The sequence below is a fragment of the Peromyscus maniculatus genome, chromosome 8, assembly GCF_049852395.1.
Source record: "Peromyscus maniculatus bairdii isolate BWxNUB_F1_BW_parent chromosome 8, HU_Pman_BW_mat_3.1, whole genome shotgun sequence".
Classification (NCBI taxonomy): domain Eukaryota; kingdom Metazoa; phylum Chordata; class Mammalia; order Rodentia; family Cricetidae; genus Peromyscus; species Peromyscus maniculatus.
In genome coordinates this window covers 56,216,758-56,231,387 of record NC_134859.1, presented here as the reverse complement: position 1 = coordinate 56,231,387, position 14,630 = coordinate 56,216,758, and the positions used below count along the sequence as shown (strand labels likewise).

Sequence of the window (14,630 nt, the reverse complement as noted above, 5' to 3'; positions counted from 1 at the left end):
TGCTTTCTGATATTTAATGTAGGTACTTGGACCTATAAATTTCCCTTATAGTGTTGCTTTTAACTCATCCCAGAGGTTTTGTTCTGTCTTTTTTGGTTTTGTTCATTTGTTTCATTTTCATTTCGTTACAGAATTATTCTTATTTTTCTTGATTTCTTTGACCTAATTATTATATGAGTAGTGAATAGATTCATCTCCATGAATTTGTCTATTTACTACAAATTCTAACAGCAGCTTTCCCTCCCTCTACTCCTCCCAGTCCCATGCCCCATCTCTCCCTTAGTTTGACTCCCCCTCTGTTTCTCTTCAGAAAAGAGCAGTCCTCCCAGGGGAATCAACCAAACATGGTAAAAAAACAAGTTACAATAAGACTAGGCACAAACCCTCATACCACAGCTGAGTGTGGCAACCCAGTAAGAAAAAGGGAGTCCCAAGAGCAGGCAAAAGAGTCAGAGACAACCCCACTCCGACCATTAGAAATCTGAAAAGAACACCAAGATACAGAACCATAACAAATATGCAGAGTTCCTGGCTCAGACCCATGCAGGGTCCATGATTGTCATTTCAGTCTCTGTGAGCCTCTATGAGCCCTGATTTGTTGATATTGTGGGCCATGTTCTTATTGTGTCCTTGACCCCTCTGGCTCCTATAATCCAGGCTTCGGTTTTTTAATCCTTTTTAGCCATTTTTATTAGAGAACATATGACATAAATATTTAAAGATACTATTGAAAAGTGTGTGTGTTGGTTGTATAATTTTGTTGTTGTTGTTGTTGTTGTTTGCCCTTTGTGCTCTTAGTCACATTTGTGTTTCAGTGACTATTTGTTTTCCTTCCACTGTCTCTTAGCTCTGCTTGCTCCTCTCTTCATTAGAAGAATTCATTCCACTATTCAGTGCAGAACTGGCCTGGTAGACATGAATTCTATTAGCCTGCTTGTATCATGGAAAGGTTTTCTTTCTCCTTTGACTGTAACAGGGAATCAAGATTGTCATCCATGGCCTCTAAAACATAGAGACATTGCTCCAGGACTTCAGGCTTTCCAAGATTCCATGAAACAATCAGCTGTTGTTCTGATGGGTTTGCCTTTATGTGTGACTTGTGTTGGTTTTGTTTTGTTTTTTCTCTTCTAGATTTCACTACCATCTCTTTGTTTTGTGTATGAAGCACAGTAACTATAATATATCATAGGAAGATTTTGTTCTGGTCCTGCCTATTGGGTATTCTGTGTGTTTCTTATATCTCTGTGTGTTTATCTTTCCTAAAATGGGAGAAGTTTTCTTCAATGATCATGTTGAAGATCTAGTGTATTCATTGACCATCTTCTCCTTCTTCTGTGCCTATAAATAGAAGATTTGGTCTTTTCATGATACCGATAGTTCCTACATATTCATCCATTTTTTAAATTTTTTGGAATACTCTTTGCTTATGTGATCTAATTCTTCTACTTTATCTTTGAGTCTTGGTATTCTATCTTCTGCTTCATCCATTCTACTTCTAAGGCCTTCCTTTGTGTTTCCTAATTGGGTTTTTGAGATTTTCAATTTCAACTTCAGCTCAGCTTGAGTTTTCTTCACTATTTCTGTCTCTTTGTTGAATTCAGTTTTCCTTATTATCTTTGTGTTTCATTCAGTCTTGTGTTTGTATTTTCTTGAACAAGACCCAGGCAATTGTTTTCTTTGAGTTCATTCTCTTTAAGTTATTGATCTAGTTTTTTTCTGACTTCTTTAAACTTCTTAATTCTTTGAGGCTTATGATTGTTCAACTAAATTCTTGGTCCTAGGCTTCATCTGGGTAATTCTCCCTGAAAAAACGTTTCTATGGGACTATTGAATTGAGAGGAGGCAAACATTGTCTTGATTTTTCATCTTGCTATTGCAATGACACCTGGGCACATGGTCATCTTTTGTTGCTTCTGTTTCTGATATAGAAACAGCGGGCTGGGCTTACACATATGATGTGCTACCCTGCCTCAACCTGGGGTTAGGAAGGGTGCAGGAGGACCTCATCAGCCTGTGCTGGGGCCAGGTCTGGAGATTGGGAAAAGTACTCAGGGAAGGATCAGGCAGACTCAACAGGCTGGACCTAAGCACAGGATGTGTGTGCCAAGATGAACATGAAGGATGGATGTGGTGTAAGCAACCATGAGTTAATAAGAGTTGCTTGGGTGGCTGTGCCAGGCGCACACAGAACACCTGTAGCTTACCTTTGTCTTTGTACCATAAGCCTGGGCTAGAGGATTCGAGCTGGAGAAGGGTCCGTGATCTAGTGAGTCCCAAAGAAGGAAGAAGTATGAGGAGAAGGTTATGGTCCCTGGGAAGAGCTATCAGGATTTTGGGAGGGAAATGCTCCAGAGAATACAGTTAGAATATCTATGTCTCCACACCATCAGTTTAATTTAATATGTTCCTGGTGATCAGGTGGGGCCCATGGGGAGGGAGAGGGTCTAGAAAGAGATCAGCATCCCTGGAATCAGCTGTGGAGTGAGCAGAGTGGAGGGGTGCTATGTCTGGGAGTGCAGATCTAGCATAAGTTTTATTTATTTGTTTAAAAAGTTTATATGTTGATATACTGTAGCTTCATCATATCCACTCCTAACTCCTCTCTTCTCACTCTGCCAGGACACCCTCCCAAAATATCTGCTCCCATTTTCAATTCCTCTCCCTTTATTTTATTTTGTTTTCTTTTGTTTTGTGTTGTTGTTGTTGATTTGCTTGTTTGTTGCTGTTGTTGTTTTTTAAACCTCTCAATCTAATTAGTGCTGCCTGATAGAATAATGACTGAACTTGTTGGGTTGGGATTGCATAAGTCATGTACAAACAACTATAGCTGTAGTGAATTCATGAGCACAACAGCCATGTAACATCTAGAAAAACACATTTCCAGGGACATACTCCTTATTGTCCTCCAACTTTTTCATTCTTTTTACCCCACTCAGACAACCTACTTAGAACCAAACATATAGCAGATACTTAATCAGCATTTGAATATGAGTCTCTACATTAGTTGCTGCCCACTTCAGAGAGAATCTTCTCTGGACAAGTTTGATAGAAACATTAGTCAATGGGAATAAACATAATATTCAGAAGGCAGATTAACAGTATGTCCATTTAGCAAAACAACAACAATAGGTCCTCCCCTAGGACCTGGTACCTCCTGAGCCATGGACTTTAGACCACATTTACAGTACCAAGCATGAATTCCCTCCCTGGAAATTCAAATCTAATCAGAAATACCTCAAATCAGCTGGGTGTATAGTGCACACCTTTAATCCTGTCACTTAGGAGGCAGAGGGAGATGGTTATCTATGAGTTTGAGGCCAGCCTGTTCTGCAAAGTAAGTTCCAAGACACACAGGTCTGTTACACAGAGAAATTCTGTGGAGAAAGAGAGAGAGAGAGAGACAGAGACAGAGACAGAGACAGAGACAGAGACAGAGAGAGACAGACAGAGAGAGACAGAGAGAGACAGAGAGAGAGACAGAGAGACAGAGACAGAGAGACAGAGGAAGAAAGAAATTCCTAAATGTAATCAAAAGGCAATTGGTTACACTGTAACCTTCCTGCAACTGTTGCACCAGTGAGAGTGTCTTGCCCTGCATGTCACTATTGCAGCATTCAGGGTCATCACCAGGTAATAGCATTGATGGGTTTTCTCCCCCATCAGCCTCATAACACCTAGTACTATGAAAGTTAGCCAGGATGGAAGAAGTTTCATGACTGTTCCAACTTGGAGTCTCTAAGTCCTATAACAAAAGTACTTTATGTCTTCAGAAATAGGGTCTTAACTTGAGTTCTGGTAGACCACCAAGAGCAACAGCAACAGGCTTTGCTGGTTTTGGAGTCTCTGCATCTTCCCTGATTAACTCTTAGGGAGGTACTCCACGCTTGTCATTGAGGTTTTCCTATTTACTCATGTCTTCTAAAAAAAGCACAGTGGACCCATTGCTCGCTAGCCTACATTTGTTTAAGTTATATTTTTGATTAGTTTACAAAGTGTTGTGTTTTCAGATGATCTTTCAAACATTGTTAGTATTGGTTAGCCCATTCCCACACACTCCTCCTCCCTGTCACACAATCTCTATCCTCACTTCAACTTTGAACCCCATTTTCATATCACAGGGGTTCTCCTCTGCCCACACCAGTTAAGAAGCCTTACTCTACCCCTTTATTGGTCTCATTATAGCTTCTTGATCTCTAGAGACACTCCAAATAAGTATCACATGGTCCCACCTCTAAATGAAAACCTACAGGCAATTAATGGCTGTTGAGAGAGAGACTCAGTCTTTCCAGAGATGAGTCCCTCATAGGTTATCCAATACCAAGTGGTCCTAATTAAATATATAATAGCAGCAACTAAATGGACTCCAGAGAATGTATGTATACATGCATTTATGTATGTATGCATGCATACATGCATGCATGTATGTATGAATGCATATATGTATGTATCTGTATAACAATCAATAAAAAAGAAAAAGTGAACTTAATGGGAAAGAGGCGACAGAGGAGTGGTTGGAGGGGTAGAGAAGTTATAGAAGGCTGGAAATTATATAACTATAGTATGTATGTAGGAAATTCTCAAAAAAAATTAACAAACTTTAAAAAACAAATTAAACATATAAATCTTAATATATCAACCAAGAATCTATATGTAGCAGAGAAAATTTGGCATTTGTCTACCTAGGCATGGATGATCTCATTTAATAGGATATTTCCCATTACCATCTATTTTCTGAAGATTTTTAATTGGCCTTTTCATTTTGTGTATGTGTATGCTGTGGATACATATGTTTATGCATATTTGCACATGTTGGGCATACATATGTTAGAAATTGCACTGTGTGTATGTGGACACCCCAAATTGATGTCAAGAATCTTCCTCAGTTGCTCTCTCTTTATTCATTGAGGCAGAATCTCCCATCATCTACATCCAGAACTTGTCAATGGAGCAAGTCTAGCTAGCCATCTTGCTCTGGGGATCTCATGTCTCCGCTTACTGAACCTGAAGTAACAGGGGTCACAGTGCAAACACAGCATGTGCATGGGGCCCTGGGATCCAAATTCTAGTCCACATGCTTCTGCTGAGAGCTCTTTAACTTCTGAACCATCTTGTTGCACCAGGAGCTTTTGAAGTGTCACAGAACTAAAGAAAATTTAGATGTGTGCATGGTAACAGATACATTGCAGCTGGAAGATCTTTCAGAGCATAGCCTTGGAAGAACTGACTCCTTCCTTTGCACCTGGGGCTGACATGGCCTGAGCCAGGAAGACTTTGGCCACAGACATGAGTGACCAGCCTGGTGCACTCAGTAGATGTTAGAAGTTTTCCCACAGAAGACAATGAGAGCAGATCTATAGATCTTGATTTCAGAGGCAAGTTGGCCCATGAAGCCAAACTCTCAAAGGCTAATTTTGTGCATTGATGCTACAATCTGTGAGCTCTCCAAATTTTCTTCAGCACCTTGACCAGGACAGGACAGGCAGCTGCCTTGTAGTTTGGGCAAAGGGCAGGTGCTAAGGGATGAACCTGGATTCTGGTCTATGGAGCATCATCCTATCTGTCTTATCTTAAGTTTCTTCCAAAGAAGATGCTGAGATGAAATTTGTGGTCAGGTCTGAAACTGGAGAGAAGACACCTTTGATGCACTGGCTGGAGGAAGAAGGAGTAGGGAAGGAGGGAGAAAGCCAGCGAAGTGTGCTGTGGTGAACGGTGGAACAGGTGACATCAAGAGCAAGTGTGTTCCTGTGTTTTCCATTGGCAGGACAAGAAACAGAGACTGGGAAACTTTTGTTATTCTTGTTGTTTGTTTGATTGACTGACTGATTGATTGATTGGACTGATTGATGATTATAGCTCAGGAGGTTTCCCAACTCACCATATGGGAAAGCTGGCTCTAAGGTCCTGATTCTCCTGCTTCTGTCTTCTGAGTGATGAATTACAGGACTACACTATCATACACAGTGGTTTTTGGGTTTTTGTTGTATGTTTGTTTAGAACACGTATATTAAATTGTAGTTCTGGAGATGGGAAGTTCAAGTAGAGAATATGATTGCTTAACTTAAGAAAAAAAAATTATACTGGCAAGCAGCTACCTTCAAGAGAGAAAGGGAACTCCTTCCCCCAAAAGCTTGCCCATTCCTAAAGGAAAAGTATTGATCAATTAATAAGGGGCCTGCTTCCATGTCTCCAAACATTCACACTAGACCCTTTTCCCCATACTGCCACACTGGCAACTGAGTTTCTACATGAATTTCAGAGAGGACAAAAGGCACCCAAACAGTAGCCACAAACAAGGCTTGTTGTTACCAATGATCTGGGAGGCAGTACAAAATAACCCATGGATTGCCAGTCCTGGAGATAGGGACAAGTCCATGTCCTGAACATAAACTCTAAGGCATCCCAAGACCATCCCAACAGACTTATAAGAATCCCAGGACTTATAAAATGAAGTTGTCAGGACTGCAAAGGTGGGGGCCAATGTGATCTGTCAGGAGCAGACATTGACTCCACTCTCTGTAATCTCCCAGTACTCCATGACCTCCTACAAGGATAGACCACAGCCCCCAAATTACAGATTAGAAAGCCAAAGCTCAGTGGAGCTACTGGATCATTGCATAGATTGAACAAAGACATAGATGTATCTGTGAACTCACCCTTTATTCTCAGCCCCAAAAGCAGGCCTGGCACAGAGTAGGACATTGATAAGTATCTGGTGTGTAGATTAAGGTCACACAGCATTATTATAGGTCAAGTGAATACTTGAACAAGAATCTTCGACTCTAAAGCTCAAGTTCTTTGCACTTCACTGTTCAGATATCTTAGTGCCCACAGGCAGTCTGTTGTACAGCTTAGATAGATCCTAAGCTTATCCAATTATTGAAGAATGAAAAGAATGAAGAAAGAAAGGAATGAAAGAACAAACAACTCTACTGTGTACACTTATGCTCCATCTTTCTCTCCTTTATTTAGGAACCGTTCCAAAAATATATCAGAATCTGGAAGAAAACGATGAGCTTTACTTCATAGAGACATTGAAAACAGAGGATTTGTTCCAAAATTTCACACAGCTACTACTTCTACAAAACTCTTGCCCAAGAGGCTGGGAGACTTTGGACAGAAAAAGCTGGCATCAATGTGTAGCAGAGGAGAGAGGACATCTGATTGAGATCCAAGACTTATTTCATCCAAGCCCAGATAGACAGGAAGAGCCTCAACTAGTCATATTACAGGGGGCTGCTGGGATTGGGAAGTCAACGCTGGCCAGGCAGGTGAGGAGAGCATGGGAGGAAGGCCAGCTCTACAGGGATCGTTTCCAGCATGTCTTCTACCTCAGCTGCAGAGAGCTGGCCCAGTGTGAGAAGCTGAGTCTGGCTGAGCTCATAGCAAAAGACCAGACTGTGCCTGTAGCTCCCATCAAGAAGATTTTGTCTCAGCCCAAGAAGCTGCTCTTCATCCTGGATGGTATAGATGAGCCAGCATGGGTCTTGGAGGAGCAGAATCCTCAGCTCTGTCTGCACTGGAGCCAGCCACAGCCTGTGCACAGACTGCTGGGCAGTTTGCTGAGGAAATCCATGCTTCCTGGCGCTTCCTTGCTACTCACAGCTAGGACCACAGCTCTCCAGAAATTTATTCCTTCCTTGTGGCAGCCATGTTGGGTGGAAGTCCTGGGTTTCTCTGAGTCTGGATGGAAGGAATATTTCAACAAATATTTTTCAAAGAAGAGCGAAGCAATTACAGCTTTTAGCTTGGTTGACTCAAACCCAGTTCTCTCAACACTGTGTCTGGTGCCCTGGGTATCCTGGCTGGTCTGCACTTGCCTGAAGCAACAGATGGAGCAGGGAAGAGACCTCTCACTGACCTCACAGACAACCACAGCCCTCTGCCTGAAATATCTTTCACAGACTCTCTCAAATCATGCCCTAGGGACCCATCTAAGAGTTCTCTGCTCACTGGCTGCTGAGGGGATCTGCAGAAGAAGGACCCTGTTCAGTAAGAGAGATCTCTGTGAGCAAGGGTTATCTAAGGATGTCATTGCCACTTTCCTAAAGATGGGTGTCCTTCAAAAGCAACCCAGCTCTCAGAGCTACAGCTTTGTGCAATTGTGTCTCCAGGAGTTCTTTGCAGCAATGTCCTGCATCTTGGGGAATAATGAGGAGAAATGCAGTGACATGGAAAACTACAGAGTTGTGGAAACACTGATAGAAGTATATGGAAGGCAAGACCTGTTTGAGGCACCCACCATACGCTTCCTGTTTGGCCTTTTGAGTGAACAAGTTGCGAATGAAATAGAGAAGATCTTCACCACCCACTTGCCTCTGAACACCATATGGGAAGTGCTGGATAAAGCCAGGGTATTGCCCCAGCACCAGAATCTCTATTCTCTGGGATTGTTTCATTGTTTTTATGAGACTCAGAATGAAAAGTTCCTGACACAGGTGATGAACAATCTTCAAGAAAAAAAGGCATGTGACACGACAGATATGACACACCCAGGGTTCCAGACAAATGTGAAGCACCTGGTGGTCCAGACAGACATGGAGCTCATGGTGGTCACTTTCTGCATTAAGTACTGCCACCATGTGAAGAGGCTTCAGCTGAATTGGAATGAACATCAGGGACCAACTCTGATGACGCCCAGGATGGTTCTGTGAGTATCCAGACACAGCCCCCTCTCTCCCCCTGTGGATCCCATGAGCACACATGTTCTGAGCACCAGCAGCACTCTTAGCTGGTTCCAGGGCAGCAGGATACAGGTCACCAATGACATCTAACTGCTGAATCTGACCACCTTTCTCTATTTGCCTATGTGTGCCTGACTGTATGTTGGTGCTATGATCCATCTCTCCCTATGCTTCAGTGGGGATCACCTACATTCTATGATTCAAATTATCTTCACCATTCACAAGGTTCAAATGGCCCACAATTACTGGACCTCTCTCTTACCATGCTTTCTCTCAGAGAAACTGCTTATTCAGCGCCTGCACAACCATCCTCCTTGCCCATGACTGTGACCTTGGCCATAATGTCTTGCCCCATCACCTCAGAAATCATATGTATGAGAATTCCTATGTTTTCACTACCCAGCTTGTATCAATGAAGGCAGTCTGACCCTGGCACTCAGCATGAAGGCTTCCTAATTTCTTGCCAATACCAGTAGCAAGATACACTTCCTATTCCACTGTGGTGTATTGGTGACTCAGTACCAGAACGTGTCTCTCTCCCCTCTAGATGATGCACACCATCAATATTCATTAAGCACTCATTTCATGGCAGGCCCTACCAATCAATTACAGGAAGAAATATACAGGTGCTTCCTATGGACATCAAAAAGTGGAGCTAAGTCAGTCAAGTACACTAATTACATAGAGTGTGACTCTTGCATTGATCAGGCACATACTGGGTATCAGGGAAGGGGATGCTCACTCAAGTGGACCAGAAAGGGAGAGATTCTCAGAGTAAGAGATGTTTTTTTCTTTGAGTCTTCTGTTTCTACACATTGTAGCTTTTCCCCAGATAAGCTGAGCTGGGCTTGGCCAGCATACATTTGAAATCCCATCATTCTGGTGGCTAAAACTGGAAGATTTCTACAGTTCTGGCTTTGACACCAGTCTGAACAACACAAACAACACAACAAAAGCCCACATGAAAAGTAAATGACTTAAAAGTAGTGGAGCAGCTGTTAGAGAACAGGAAGGGGATGAAGAGTAGAAAGAAAATGGGTCAGAGAGCACAGATGTGATCAAACTGTGTCACACACATAAGTAAAGTTGTCTCAATGACTCATTTTATATGACTAGTAGGTCCTAATTTAAAACATACTTGTTTTAGAAGAGTAAGATATATCAATTATCCAAACAAAATAAATTAGTATCCTCCAGAATTCCATTTATCAGACAGGACAGCATTAAAATTTGGGTTAACTGAGCTTGGTCATGCACACCTGTCATCCCAAACTCAGAAGGCTGAGTCAAGAAGACCAGTAGTCCCAGTCCAGCCTGGGCTACATAGTGTGACACTGTCTCAAAATATTAATGGCTAAGGATGGAACTCATTGATAGAGAGATTGTCTAGTGTTGGTTAATTTTCTGTTGCTGTGATAAAAACACCATGGCCAAGGCAACTTATAGAAGAGTTTACTTGGGTTTATGGCTCCAGAAGAATCAGAGTCCATTTTGGCAGAGGGAAAGGATGTAACTGGAGCCCCAGCTGAGGGATCATTCTTGAACCACCATCAGGAGGCAGAAGGGATATGTGAGAAATGGCTCTAGACTTTGAAACTTAAATCCTTCCCCCTGTAACATATTTCCTTACACAAAGCCATACCTCCCAAGATTTCTTAAATAGTCCCACCAATTGAGGACAAAGCATTCAAATACCCATGACTCTTGGTCACATCTCATTCAAAACACCACAGTTAGGAATCTCAAGATCCTAGATTTTGTATAAAGCATGAAGTAAAGAATTGGAGTATACCTCTTAATCTTTTTTCTATATACTTTTCTACAGTATAACTGAGCCACACAGTATCTTATACTCATGGTTATATTCTTAATGAATTCAGACTGTCTTCTCTGTTTACTAAACGTCTACTTAACATTCTGAATGGCATTACAATATTTCCTAGGGAGAATATCTTGGCCAATTGGACCATTTTTCTGGTCTTAGACATTTAAGATTGTTACTAAGTGACCTTGATACTGATGTTGCAAGTAGAAGTGGTCTGATGTGGACCTTCAGAAGAATTCGAAGTAGGTACAGAGACAGGCCAGACACAGCAGGAGAAACCAGGAACACCATCCTGTTTACAAAAGACAGTGGCCTTAGGATCCTGGGACAACCCCATGGGAAAAAGAGAGGCTTCAGCTGCTAGAGAAGGGAACGTTGAGAGGAAATGTCAGCCAGACAAGGTAGGGAGACAAGCAAGAGGTCATCGCACACAAGGGAAACACTTCAGAGGTGGAGACTGTCCAAAGCCAAGGGAAGGGAAAGGACCAGCCCAGGGAATTAAGGTATCAAAGATAGCAAGGTGAGCAATTTCTCTGTGGGGCTCCTAAGACACCTCTTGATTTTTGAACAATATATTCTGAAGTTCCACTTTTACTCAGTGCAAATACTAATCATGCACCGAAACTATTATCCTTTGAGAGCTGGGAGAGTGGTTCCATGTTTAAGACCATTTACTGGTCTTGTAGAGAATGTGGATCCATTCCCAGCACCCACATCATATAGCTCACAACCACCTTTAACTACATTCCCAGAGGATCCAAGACCCTGATTCTATCATCTGCAGATTTCTGCATGTACAGAGTACACAAGGACAGGGAAGAATACAAGTGTGAACATAAAGTAAAAAATAAATAAGCCTTTAAAAAAGCACCACACTTCAAAGTTTAGTATTTGGTTTCCCTGACAGTTCTTTGGTTTTGTACAATTGGAATGAAATATCCTTTACCTTTTGTTACAGTTAAAGTTAGACATTTTTCATAAGTGTTTCTGGGGTTGCATTTTTTTAGTTTGTTATTATTTTGTTCCATTTATAGTGTTTGGGATAAAACATTGCACAGGCCAGGCTTGGAGTTGCTCCTAGCCTCTTCAGGGTTGTAGCTTAGGCTGGCCTAGAACTCACAATTTTCCTGCCTTCATATGTTTGGTTTTTCACATTAAAGGAATGCACTACCACTATGAGCTGATCTCTCTCTCTCTCTCTCTCTCTCTCTCTCTCTCTCTCTCTCTCTTTCTCTCTCTCTCTCTCTCTCTCTCTCTCTCTCTCTCTCTCTCTCTTCTCTGCAGTCTTCTATTCTTGTAAAGATGTAGGGACCATGTGAACCAACACATCTGTAGTGTTTATAATCATGCTTAACATCCCATCACAGTCATGCTCAGCCATCTCTACTGAGCTCTCTTTCCACCTCCCCTTTCTAGTTTTCCTTCATGAGACACTAGAATTCTGTTCCAGGGGAAGGGGTTGTAGTCACATCAAAAGGAAGAAGACTGTCTGAGTTAACAAGGTCCTCCTTTGTGCCAGACCCTGTGCTTAGTACGGTAGATTAAAAATAAAAGATGCCAGCCACCAGTTCATACCCTGTGGGACACCTAGAATAGTCAGAAACAGACATACAACATGCTATGATAAGGATGTAGATGAGGAACCACCCAGAGGAGAGGATCCAGATGTTGGATGTATGTAAAAGCTGGTGAATCTTGGAAATGGCATATTGAGGCCTGGTGCTCAGGATAACAGAAACTTAAGTGTGCTGTGTAAAAATGTGCACCTCAAACCATGGACACACAAGTTACATCCCTCATTACCTCCCCCCATATCTCTCTCCTTCAGGTCCAGGTGGAACCCTATCACAGATACCAGTTGGAAGATTCTCTTCTCCACTCTTGAGTTCACAGGAAGCCTGGAGGAGCTGGACCTAAGTGGAAATCCAGTGAGCCTCTTTGCACTGTGGAGTCTTCGTAGGACCCTGAGATGCTCTGGATGTCATCTTAGGACATTGTTGTGAGTCTGACCTCGATTCTCCCCTGAAGCAGGGTTGGATGAAATGGAGACCAAATGCAAAACCTGAGTCTAGGGTGGGGATTGATATTCATCAAATATTCACCAAACTTTCTTGGCCACACCTGTGACAGATGCCAGATTGGCTATGATAAACAAATGGGATTCTGTTCTTGGGGATCATGAGATACTGACATTCATCAAGGAATCCCACTACCAACAGGCCCGTGAGGTCTTCAGTGGAGCAAACTTCCTGAGAAAGGGACTAGGAGAGCTGAAGAACACAGAAACAAAGGGAAGCCCACGGGGAGAAAGCTCCAGGCCCAGGGAATGGCTTCTCTTGGTTTCCTCCTGCTCTCTGCCCTTGTAACCAGCCTACTACTACTACTACTACTACTACTACTACTATTATTATTATTAATTATTTTCATTTTTATTCATTTTACATTCCAAACACAGATCCCCCTCTTATCCCTCCTCCGACTCCCCCCATCTACTCTGTCTCTATGGACTCCATCTTTATTAAGATTTTGCATGCCAAGTTAGATCATGCCTTATTCTATGGCTCGTGAATTTCTCTTCAGATGATTCTTGAAATATACCAGTGAGCTGTTCTGGGCCTTGTGGAGCTCTGCATGGCCCGTCACAGCAGAGCAGTGGTCCCCAACCTGTAGTCATTGCTCCTGCAGCTCAGCTTTGGGAAGCATGGATTATCCACCCAGACTAGAAAGGTCACTCCAAAGAGCTAAACACTGCTAGCATAGCACACCAGGGCTCACAAAGGGAGACCTGAGCTCAGTTCCCAAGAGCAGTGAGCCTGGAGAAGCTAATGGTGAGCATCTCCCATGCAGGCTTGTCAACTGTAGCCTCACATCCAGCCACTGTGTGGTCCTGGCCTCTCTGCTCAGGGCCAGCTCCAGCCTGGCTGAGCTAGACCTACAGCTGAATGACCTGGGCAACCATGGTGTGAGGCTTCTATGTGAAGAGCTCAGGAATCCTGCCTGCAAACTCAGAATCCTGCGGTAAGTAATGACCTGAGATTCCCTCTGAGCAGGAGGTAAGGGAAGAGACACAGGTGCATTACTACATGACAAGACATAGAAAAGAAAAGGGACAGATAATGCACAGTCAGCTTAGCTCCTGACAGCTGTGCCACTACTACCCTGGGACTTGGGTAAGTCATTGTCTTCTCTAAAACTCAGTTTCCTCATCTATTAAATAGAATGTCATATCCACCTCATAGATTGTAATGACACAGAATGTACATATGTAAAAACACAGATAATACCAGGTAGGTATCTGGACACAGTGGAATCACATGTATTAGCAAGGCTGTGTATCCTGAAAGACTCCGAGGTTTGCCTTACTCTAGGACAATACTTCAACCATTTATTCATTCATGAATCCATGCAGGCATTTATATCAGGCCCTCTATGTGTAAGCATTGGCCCAGACCCTAGGGATACAATTGCAAACACACGTGGCTCTGTTCCCCTGAAGCTATGTGGAAAGAGACAGACATCAAACAAACACCAGCACATGACTCTGTACTGACAAGCTCTGCTGAATGCCATGGAGGTGACAGTATTGTGAGAATGTCATGCTGTGAGAGATGAGATTTTATTGAATGGCTCAGGATGGCTTTTTGAATCCTAAAGTGGAAATAGGACTTGGTTGGACCATGCTGAGTCCAGGGCCCAGACAAAGGCAGAGTTGGGGAAAGCTCTGGAACAGAAAGAGGCTGGAGCTCTGGAGAGTCACCAGGTTTCACTACAGCAGCCTGAGACAGTCCTCTGTACCAGAAATGCTGCCATTCCCCCTTCACTACAGTATCACACAAGCTCAGAAGCCTCCAAACTACAGCCCTGGAGACCCTGGTCCTCCACTCAGCCCCTTCATGCCGTCTCTGAGCTTCTCCCTCTCCTTTCCCTCCACCTCCCCAGCACAGCCCACAGCCAGTTTCTAGTGAACTTCCCAGAGGTGGCTGGCCAGTGCCCTTCATGGGCTCAGAGAACCACAGAGGTTCTCAACCCCATTATCCAATCTTCTGGTTCTTTCAGACAACAGGAAAAATCCAGCTGTACTATGCCCTGGGACTTCCCTCTGTTAGGCCTTCTGCTTCAACTCT

At 43.0% G+C, this 14,630-nt stretch overlaps 1 protein-coding gene across 6 annotated transcripts in view; it reads left to right on the top strand.

Moving 5' to 3' along the window:
• LOC102920420 (NACHT, LRR and PYD domains-containing protein 1a-like) overlaps positions 1-14,630 on the top strand; it is a 140,992-nt gene that overhangs the window by 97,869 nt on the left and 28,493 nt on the right. For all 6 annotated transcript variants that reach the window (XM_076542800.1, XM_076542799.1, XM_076542802.1 and 3 more), the window contains 3 exons: positions 6,970-8,647; positions 12,335-12,505; positions 13,354-13,524. In XM_076542800.1, the coding sequence (XP_076398915.1) occupies positions 6,970-8,647; positions 12,335-12,505; positions 13,354-13,524 (2,020 nt within the window). The remainder of the gene's footprint in view (positions 1-6,969; positions 8,648-12,334; positions 12,506-13,353; positions 13,525-14,630) is intronic.